Raw genomic sequence first — 10,454 nt, forward strand, 5'->3', positions numbered from 1 at the left:
GTTCTTTTAATTCACTGCATTCTTTTATCATATTCATCATTGTTCTTTTGAGTTCCATGTCCTGCATTGTCTCTAGGGGTTTCTCATTGAGCTCCTCTAGAGGACTATTGGTATTTGGTGGGGATATTTTATTTTATTTTTTTGCTGTTATTGGCTTTTTTTGTTTGTTTGTTTGTTGTTGTTGTTGTTGTTTTTTTGGTCTTTTTGTGACAGGGTCTCCCTATAGCCCAAGCTGTCCTGGAATTCACTATGTAGACAGGCTGGCCTTGAACTCACAGAGTTCTGCCTGCCTCTGCCTCTGCCTCTGAAGTGCTGGGATGCGTGTGCCACCACCACACCCAGCTATTTTGTTTTTTCATGTTATTTTTTCCTCTGTGATTTTGCCATGTGAATTTCTTTTGTCGTTTCTGATTCTTTTTTTTTTTTTTTTTTTTTTTTTTTTTTTTTAAAAAAAAAAAAAAAAAAAAAACCTATCTGGCCTTGAACTAGCTATGTAGACCAGGCTGGCCTCAAACTCACAGAGATCCACCTGCCTCTGTCTCCCAAGCACTAGGATTAAAGGCATGCACCAACATGCCCAGTGTAGTTTCTGATTCTTGTGTGAGACTCAAACCTTCAGGTTTAGGTCTGCTTCTTTTTGTGAACTTTATGTGCCTTTGTGATTTACTTTTTGTGCATGAAAACCTGGTTCCTCTAAGCTTCTGGTTCTCTTTTGATTTTATATTGGAGTGGTCAGATTGCTTTTGTCTGCAGGAGTTCCCACAGCGGCCCAAGTCAGATGAGGATCAGATGCTCTCAGGCTTTCTCCTAAGGTCTGGATCCCTTCAAGAAAGACGCTGTCCTCAGGAATTTGGGGGTTGGACTGGTCTCGGAACAAGGCCCAGGAAAGATGCTGGTTTCCGGCAGCTGGTGGCCATGCCACCCAGAAATGCAAAGGGAGATGGGGGCGGGAAGAGGCCCCAAGGGCTCCAGGGGACTGCAGGGAGGAACTAGGTTTTTCTGGATGCAAAGGATCAGGAAGGCGCGTGGGCAGCCCCAGTGTCCAGGAAAAAGGCTGGCAGGTTGTGCCATTCCTCCCTTAGGTTGCTTCCTGTCAGGTTTTTTTTAAATTGTTTTTATTTTTTGTGTATGAGTGTATTGCCTGCATATGTGTAAGGGCACCCATGTCATGCAGTACCCAAGGAGGTCAGAAGTAGGTGTTGGATCCCCTGGAACTTGAGTTACAAATGGTTGTAGTTGCCATGTGCGTGCTGGGACCAGAGCTCTAGTAGTCTGGAGGAACAGTCAGTGCTCTTAACCATTGAGCCATCTTTCCAGCCCCTACCTCATCTTTTGAGACAAAGTCTTTTACTGTTTGACTCATGCACTCATTGATTGGCTAGACTGGCTGCCAGTGAGCTTTGGGTGTGGGAGATAGGCTTGAGCCTAGGGTAAAGTCTTAATGACAGCCATACAGCAGGCCTGAGGCAACACCCCACAGCTGGAGCCACAAGGAAAGCCTTGTGACATTTGCTCACACTGGTAGATCATGAGACTGATGCTTAGCATTCACCACTCCCTCATCACTGCCCTTGAGATTCCAAACTGCAATGCTTAGATATTGAAACAGCCAGGGTCATGTGGTTTCCAGGAATCCAGGCTCCGTACAGGGAACCCATACCTAAGTAATCTGAAACCTATTATGCTAATAAGGTGTCTGACTCATGGTATTGTGATAGGATACAGCTCCACCAAAGAATCTGAGCTGTAACTTCTTGATTGGACCCCCTACCATAAGCTTGTGCCCTTCTACAATAAAGTGGATCTGCATCACAGAACTGGGTCTCCTGTGTCTAAATGTGGCTCTGCTAACACAGTCTCCTCACCAGCAGAAGTAGCGAGGATCAGAGGCAGCTCGGGGAGCAGAGGAGCAGCTGCGATGTCCATGTGAGTGGAGAAGTGGCGCCCGTGTGAACGGCTGCAGCTGGTGGCGGCTGCATTTGGGGATCTATCTAAATCTGTCTCCCTGTTCTAAGATTACAGAAGCATGCAGCCACTCCTGGCTATTTGATGTGTTGGGAATCTGGACTGAGGTTCTTATGCGCAGGCCCTTGACTGGACCATGTCCTTAGCCCCTCTCTCAGTACTCCTGTCTTCCAGGCTCCCACCAGAATGGCCCATTAAGCTTTGCTTACAGTATTCTCAATCTTTTCTAGCCCAAAGTTCCAGGCTCTTCCACATTCCTCCCACAAATCAGTTCCAAAGGCCTAAGAATCACATGTTCAGGTTTATCACTGCACTAATTCTACTCATTGTACCAATTTTTTGTACTTGCTGCTGATATCATTACTGTGACAATACTCTTGACAAGTGCAACTTGGGGCCTGGAGAGATGGCTCAGTGGTTAAGAACACTGACTGTTCTTGCAGAAGACCTGGTTTTGAATCCCAGCACCCACATGGCAGCTAACAGCTGTCTGTAACTCCAGTTCCACGGGATCCAACAGTCTCTTCTGTCCTCTGTGGGCATTGCAAGACACAGGTGCACTTACCTACATGCAGGCACAACACTCATACACATAAGATAAAAAAAAAATATTTTTTTTAAAGAAAGAGCTAGTTGAGGATTTATTTTGGTTCCAGAGGATACAGTCCGTCATGGCAGGGAAGTCATGGTGGCAGGAGCAGGAAGCAGCTGGTCACATGGCACCACTGTCAGGAAGAAGGGAGTGCTGAAATGCTGGTGCTCAGCTCACTTTCTCCTGTTTATTAAATCTGGGGCCTCAGCACATGGAATGTTGTTGCCCATATTTAGCATAGGTCTTCCCACCTCAGTTAACCTAATTCAGAAAATCCTCCACAGAGATGTCCAAATGTTTGTTTCCCTGATGATTCTAAATTCTATTGACAATCATGACTAATCATCTGTATGAGAAGATTATGCATAATGGACACCAAGACGCATACAATATGCCACTTCCCTGCAGTTGCTGAACATGCAGAATATTCCACTGTTACCACTGTATGAAAGTCACTGCCCAGGCCAAGTATACCTGAAAGGGCTTCCAGGAAGTCCACACCATTGAAATGGTGTGGTAGCCACTTGGTAAAAGGACTGTCCATAAAAGCAGTACTTGGAGAAGAGGGAGGTAATGAAGGGGTGAGGCAGCCCGGTGACTTAGAAGTGAAGGGTCTTGCAGAAGCTCTCAGATATGACCCCTTCCTGAAAGACCAAATACTAAAGAGCTATGCTTTTTTTTTTTTTTTTTTTTTTTTTTTTTTTTTTTATGTTTTCCCGTAGCCCCAGCTGTCCTGGAACTCACTATGTAGACCATGCTGGCCTTGAACTCACAGAGATCCTCCTGCCTCTTCCTCCCAAGTTCTGGGATTAAAGGTGTGCACCACCATGCCTGGCTATGCTTTCTTTTTTAAAAAAAATTTTTTTTATTTTAGGAGTATGAGTATATTGTCTACATGTAGGTAGGTGCACCTGTGTTGTGCAATGCCCACAGAAGTCAGAAGACAGCGTAGGATTGCCTGGAACTGGAGTTACAGCTCGTTGTTAGCTGCCATGTGGGTGTTGGGAATCAAACCTTGGTCCTCTGCAAGAGCAGTCAGTGCTCTTAACTACTGAGCCATCTCTCCATCTTTCTTGTATATATAGAAGTGGGCTTGAGCCAAGAAGGTAGAAGAGCTACCTATGGGACTAGAATAGCAACTGCTTTCCTCTATTCCCATACCACTCTCTGGGCCTCACATCTGATGCTAGGTGTGCAGGGTTCCCGCACCAATCAATTGTCTGGCACCAACGTGGTGCCCAACACTTCCTTTCAATCCTGACATGACTCAGAATTAGATTAAGGTGCTAACTAAAGGAATACTAAGGCTGTGGTGGTTTGAATGAGAACGTCCCCCATAGGCTCCAAGTATTTGGACATTTTGTCCCCCGTTGGTGATCCTGTTTGGGAGGCTGTAAGAGGTGCAGCCATGCTGGAGGAGGTCACTGGAGCGGGAATTGAGAGTTCTTAACCCTTCTCAGATTTCCAGTTTCTCTCTCCGCTTCTTTCTTGAAGATATGATTGCTTGACTTTCTGCCCTGGCCACCTCCTTCTGCCATGCCTCACCTGGCATTATGGACCCTTACCCCTGGAACTATAAGTTTCAAATAAAGTCTTCCTTCTGTAAGTTGCTTTGGTCCATGGAAAAGTAACTAATACAAAGACAATATTCCAGTTGTAATGAATACCCAGAAAGCAATTTCTCCAAGATTCACTGTAGCATGTTCCATCAGCCAGGCACTCAGAGGTTGCTGCAGCCATGGTCCAAGAGGACTTGGCCATTGCTTGAGCTGGTGGCAGATCTTGCTGGTTCTGAAGGCATGAATAATACAAGAAGTAGATGGTCATGAAGGCTTCCACCCAGATTTTAAAGGAAATCCTGGGAGGCTAAGCAGTTGGTGGTAGGCTTTGAGTCCTTGCAGGCACCCCTTGAGAGGGTGATACATTAAGTTGAAACTGCCCTGGAGACCTCAGGAAGTGAGAGAAGTCAGGAACATGAAATGTCTGCCAAGGAAAACCTCAGCCCTCAAGCAGAGTCAGCCCAAGCAGAAGGCCGATGGGCTCTAGCAGGCAAATCTGCAGAGGTAGGGCTGCCTAAGCCATTTGGAATGCACATCACTCCACAATGTGCCCCAGATACCAGGTAGAAAGCAACCGTAAGGCAATGTTTCCCTTGCAAGGTTTTGATTCATTTTCTTCTTGCTATCTTCCTAGTCCTCCCTTTTAGAGTGGGAATGTGTCTGGTGATGGTTAATTTTGGTTGTCCACTTGATTGTATCTGGAATAAACTGAGATACCTCTGGGTGGATCTGTGAGGCTGTTTCCTAGAAGGAGTAATAGGAGGAAGACCCTCCCCCTCAGTAAGTATCACCTGGCAACAGCCCAAATATAAGAGGGTCCGAGGGTGAAGCTGCTGCCTACTGACCTGCCGTAACTCCTTGCTGGTAAGTGCATCTACTCTGTTGCTGCTGCAGCTGCCATCCTTTGCGGACAGAAGAACCCAGCTTTGGTTTTTCATCATGGTCTGAAGGGAGGCTAAGCATTTGGTGGTAGACACTTCTCTAGGACTCTTCCAATCCTTCTCCTTCAGATTGGGGTTGCTGAACTAGCCAGCTTTGCGAACTGAGCAGCCGCTAGGTTCTGAGCCTCTTGAGCACGCAGGAAGCTGTTTTTGAACTTCCCTGTGTGAAGCAAGCAAATCTAACAAATCCCATTTGTAATGTATATTTATTCTATCGGTTCTTTTCCTCTAGTGGAAAACATGACTAATATATGGACCCCACCACTGTATTTTGGAAATATGCAACTTTTTTATTTTAGAGGGGCTCACAGCTAAGAATTTGACTTCAGTCTCAGAAAAGAATGGACTTCGACTTTTGAGCAACACTCAAACTGTTGGGGCTTTGGGGGACCACTGGAGATGAACTAAATGCATTTTGTATTATGACATGGACATAATGCCTTTGAGGCATGTGCTGGACAGCTTTAGTGTCAGCTTGACACACCTGGATTGAGGGAGCCCCAATTGGGGAATTGCCTCTATTGGACTGGCCTGTGGCCATGTCTGAGGGGCATCTTCGTGATGAGTGATGGCCCAGCCCACTGTGGGTGGTGCCACCCCTGGGCAGGTGGGCCTGTGTTGCATAAGAAAGCAGGCTGAGCAGGGGCCAGGGGAGCAAGCCAGTAAGCAGCGTTCCTCCATGGCCTGTGCTCCAGCTCCTGCCTCCAGGTTCCTGCCCTGAGTTCCTACCTTGGGCTCCCTGATGAACTGTGACCTGGGAGATGTAAGCTGAATAAACCCTTTCCTCCCCAAGTTGGTATTGGTCAGAGTGTTTTGTCACAGCAATGGAGAAACAAAGATAAGGCATAATGTTATGATTTAGATAGGAAGTATTCCCCCAAGAGGCTCATGTGATCAAAGCTTTGTCCCCAGATTGTGGTACAATTGAAAGCTAACTGGATCATAAGGGTGCTACCTTCATTAATAGACTAATCCATTGATGAGTTTGTAGCTGAATGAGGAGCTGGGAACTCATTAGGTCACTGAGAGCACATCTTTGAAGAGTATACCTTGTCTTGGGTCCCTCTTTTTTCTACTTCAGTCCAACCAGATTCCCATACATGATTTTCCGTGTCACCATACACAGGCTGAGAATCTATGGAGCCAAGTGACCATGGACTGAAATCTCTGAATCTGTGAGCCAGAATGAATCCTTTTTTCTCTGTTGATTTATTAATCAGAAATCTCACAAACTCAGAATGGGAATTGGGAAATAATGTAAAAATGTAGGGTGAAAAATGACCAAGGAGGAAGATATTTGAGAAAATTTTCATTGCAGTAATGGAGACTAATTTACAAGGGGCCCCAAGAATACAGCCCAATGTTAGCAATAAGGACAAGGGCTTCTAGCCACAGCCTGCTTCACCCTGTGCACCTGCCTCCCGAATCACTGAACTGATCTGTCTGCTCATTATACTTTCTCAATGTTGCTGTAACATATGATTATCACATATTGCACTTGTTCTCCTAAGGTCGGTCTCTGGATCTATGTCTGCTGTTCACGCACTGTGCCCATTTTTAAGGCTCTGGCAATCCTAGGCCAAACTCTCCCTGTGCTAAATCCTCAATCATTCCTTTTTTGGTGTATGCCATACTTTTCTCTGAACTTTAAAAATCTGTATTTTTTTATTATTATTATTTTTGTCTTTTGGAAACAGGGTCTCCCTGTAGCCCCAGCTGTTCTGGATCTATGTAGACCAGGCTGGCCTCAAACTCACAAAGATCTGCCTGCAAGAACCTGAGATCCTATTTCTAAATAAGGCCAGATTACCTGCTAGAATGCAACTGTATTGCTTACTTTTATAGATCTCACGATTAGTATGCTGAAGTCCTAACCCTCAGAACCTCCGAATGTGACTGTATTTGGAGAGAGAATGGTGGCTTCCTCCCCGCCTCCTCTCTCCTTCCCTTCTAACAGATCTCACTATGCAACCCCGTCTGGCCTGGGCTCAGTATGTAGCCCAAGCTGACCCTCCTTCCCTTCTAACAGATCTCACTATGCAACCCCGTCTGGCCTGGGCTCAGTATGTAGCCCAAGCTGACCTTGAACTTGAAATCCTCCTGCTTCAGCCTCCCTACTGCTGGGATTACAGGCATGTGCCACTAAGCCCTGCTGGAAATAGACTTTAAAGCAGTAGTAAGGTAAAGTGTGGCTGCTACCTCTCAATCCAATACTTGATATCCTCATAAGAAGAAATTAGGACATAGATCCAGAGGGTTGATTGGGTGAGGATACAGGGAGAAGGGGTCATCGACACTCCCAAATGACACCTCAGGAGGAAGCTGCTCTGCTCTGATTCAGATTTCTGGTCTGCAGGACTGTGAGAATATAAATGCCTGTTTAGCCCCCAGATTGGTGCGGTGTTACAGCACAAGCCAGGCAAGCAGTTATTTGTTTCTATGCCATAAACTGTACCAGAATACAATGATCTAGCAGGATACATTTATGACCAGTTACAGTGGGGCGAGAATCTGGACCAAGCTTCTCTGGATCCTCTGCTCTCTGTCTCTCATAGCGGGCAATCAAGTACCATCTCCCTTTATCTGACAGCTTGGCTGCAGAGGGTCATTTCCAAGGTGCAGTGCTGTTGGCAGGATTCAGTTGTGGGTTGATGGTGGGGTGCCTGGGGCGGGGGGGGGGCTCAGTCCTAACAGTTGGTCAAGGATCGTTCTTCCCTCTCATTGCCTTCTCTGACTGGCAGCTTCTTCATCAACACATTCAAGAAAACAGCAAGACCGAAGTCACATTTGTAACCTAAGAACAGTGTGACGGCCCACAATCTGCCTTGTATTGGTTAGAAGTCAGTTGCATCCAGGGGCAGGAAGGTTATAGCCCAGTGAATGCCAAGAAGCAGGCCTCACTGGGCCTTCTTCCAGGTCTGCCTACTACTGTCGGTGACCAGCCTCGCTGGGCTATTAGAGCCTGCCCCACGTGGGAGCTGGCAAACTCTGTGCAAAGGACATGGAGTCTAAAAGCTGTTTCTGTGCTGTCCTTCCCAGGAGAAAACGGGTGGGCTGCTGACGCCCCTGGGAACAGTGCTGGTTTCTGTTCACTTCATCATTTTGGGTCGGTAGCCTCATAGAGGAAAGGTGGATCTCAAGTACAGCTTGAAGGGGTACAGTGTTCATGTCTCTCTGAAGCCAACACGACTTGCTCTCTAGCTGGGTGGATTACAGCACTCAGTGTTCTCTGCTCCGCTTTAACATCTCATCTGCGGAGACAGACATCACGCCCCCTCGTCGAAGAGAGACTCCTTGTAGATCCTGGCTCCGGCCTAGGAGCCCTTCCAGTGAGTGTCTCTGATTAAAGCTGCACTAGGGGGCAGAGAGATGCCTCAGCTGTTAAAAGCTGCTGTTCCAGATGACCCAGGTTCAGCTCCCAACACTGGGCGCCTAACGGCTGGCAGGAGATCCGGGGGCTCCGACGTCCTCTTCTGGCCCCCGCGGGTTTGCACGCATGGGTGCACTTAACAAACTACTCATACACGTAATTTTTTTTTTTTGGTCTTTTTGAAGCAGGGTCTCCCTGTAGCCCCAGCTGTCCTGGAACTCACTATGTAGACCAGGCTGGCCAGGAACTCACAGAGATCCGCCTGTCTCTGCCTCCCGAGTGCTGGGACTACAGGCGTGCGCCACGACGCCCGGCGATAATTTTTTTTTAAAGCTGTGCTAACCAGACTCTGGCAACATCCTCTGCTGCCCGGCCGGACCCTCCTGGAGTCAGGCCTGTCGGCGCCGGTTCTGCAGGTTCCTCCGGCAAAGCGGTCACACCTGAGATGACCAGCGCTTCAGGGCTGGGGGCTCCTGCGGGCTCTGGGTCCCGCATGCGGGTCACTCTGGTTCTCACCGCGGGAGCCCGCAGCACTGCGCCGGGCAGCTCAGGTCAGCGGCCTGCTCCGAGGGCGGGTGAACGAGCCTCGGTGGGCGGCCCCAAGCTAGGTGGACTGGCTTTCTGCAGGGGGCTTCCGGTCGCTCCCACCTCATCTCGGACTCCTACACCCCGCTCCGTTCCCGCCTTCTCTGCCGTTCCCCACTCCGAGCCCCCGCTTTCTATCCAGCGCTGCGCGGCACCCTTCTCGGCAGCTCCAGGACGTGAGCTTCGCTGCACTTCTGAAAGGTCCCCACGGCCCCTCCCGGCCCCGCCCCTCCCGGCCTCGCCCCGCCCCCTACAAACTCTCCCCGCCCCCTCCCCTCAGCGGGAACGGGTCGTGTCTCCATCCAGCCATTGGCAGAGGCCGCCACCTCGGGCTGTCGATCCTGCCGGCCTGGCGTGGCCACGCCCCTCCGGAATGACGTCACCGGACGCTGGGAGTCGCGGGGGCTGCTGGTCCGGACCAAGATGGCCCGGTTCCTGGGATCCGCTCCTGCCCGCCCCGCAGTCACCCATTCATTTCTAGGCTGCTGAGCGGTGCGGGGCGCCGCCAGTGCCCTCCAGACCCTCTTGTCGGCCTGCGGGCGGAAGGCCGCCATGGCCACGCTGGAGAAGCTCATGAAGGCCTTCGAATCGCTCAAGTCGTTCCAGCAGCAGCAGCAGCAACAGCAACCGACGCCGCCACCTCCGCCTCAGCCGCTGCCTCTGGGGTTGTCGCCGCCGCCACCCGGCCCTGCCGAGGAGCCGCTGCCCCGACCGTGAGTCCGGGGGCGCCGCTCCCTCCCCGCCCAGACGCTCGGTGCCCTTCTCGGGACTCCGAGCCCGCCACGCCTGGGGGGATCCGCGGAGGCGGCTCGGCCCGAGTCCTGTTGCCTTCCCCACCGCGAAGTTGGGCAGCGGGTTGTTTTCGCTGGGAACCCGGGCGGGGTGTCCCGGCTGGGGGAGAACTTGAGGGAGCCGGGGCCGCCCCGGGCTGCGGTCTGGGGTCCGAGCGGCTGGAGCCGGAGAGGGGTGCTGCGGGGATGACATCATGCTTTTAGGAAGTCTCGGCGGGAGTGCGGGGAGGGGGGGCGGGGAGTGCGGGCGCGTCCAATGGGAGCTGCCTCTTCCTGCCCGGTGACAGTCAGGCTGCCTGCTGCTGGAGGCACTTCCTGTTCTTGTTTCGGTTGGTGGGTGATGCTCTGTGTAGTGACAAGGTCCAAGCATCTCGCGAGAGGCTCTGGAGTCTGCAGGCGTTTGGATGAGTTGTGTTGTCAGGTACACATCGAGCTGCTTAGGTGCTGACTGGTAATAAAGTTGTCCTTTCTTAGGAGCCGTCTGGTTTATTGCCTGTTTTCACTCGGACACATTGGTGAGGGGACGGTTTGGGCAGGGTGCGTTTTACCAGTGTTACAGTCAGGAGTGGTTTTTTTAAACTTTTTTTTTTTTTTTTTTGTCTTTTTGAGACAGGGTCTCCCTGTAGCCCCAGCTGGCCTGGAACTCACTAT

At 50.0% G+C, this 10,454-nt stretch overlaps 1 protein-coding gene across 2 annotated transcripts in view; it reads left to right on the plus strand.

Moving 5' to 3' along the window:
* Nucleotides 1-9,327: 9,327 nt before the first annotated feature.
* The window catches only part of Htt (huntingtin), a 144,412-nt gene continuing 143,285 nt past the window's right edge, over nt 9,328-10,454 (plus strand). The window contains exon 1 of one of the 2 annotated variants that reach the window (XM_029567695.1): nt 9,328-9,725. In XM_029567695.1, the coding sequence (XP_029423555.1) occupies nt 9,565-9,725 (161 nt within the window). In that variant the 5' untranslated portion in view covers nt 9,328-9,564. The remainder of the gene's footprint in view (nt 9,726-10,454) is intronic. The other variant, XM_008841869.3, reaches the window with a different exon arrangement.

The sequence above is a fragment of the Nannospalax galili genome, unplaced genomic scaffold (genome assembly GCF_000622305.1).
Source record: "Nannospalax galili isolate Female #2095 unplaced genomic scaffold, S.galili_v1.0 scaffold101, whole genome shotgun sequence".
NCBI lineage: Eukaryota > Metazoa > Chordata > Mammalia > Rodentia > Spalacidae > Nannospalax > Nannospalax galili.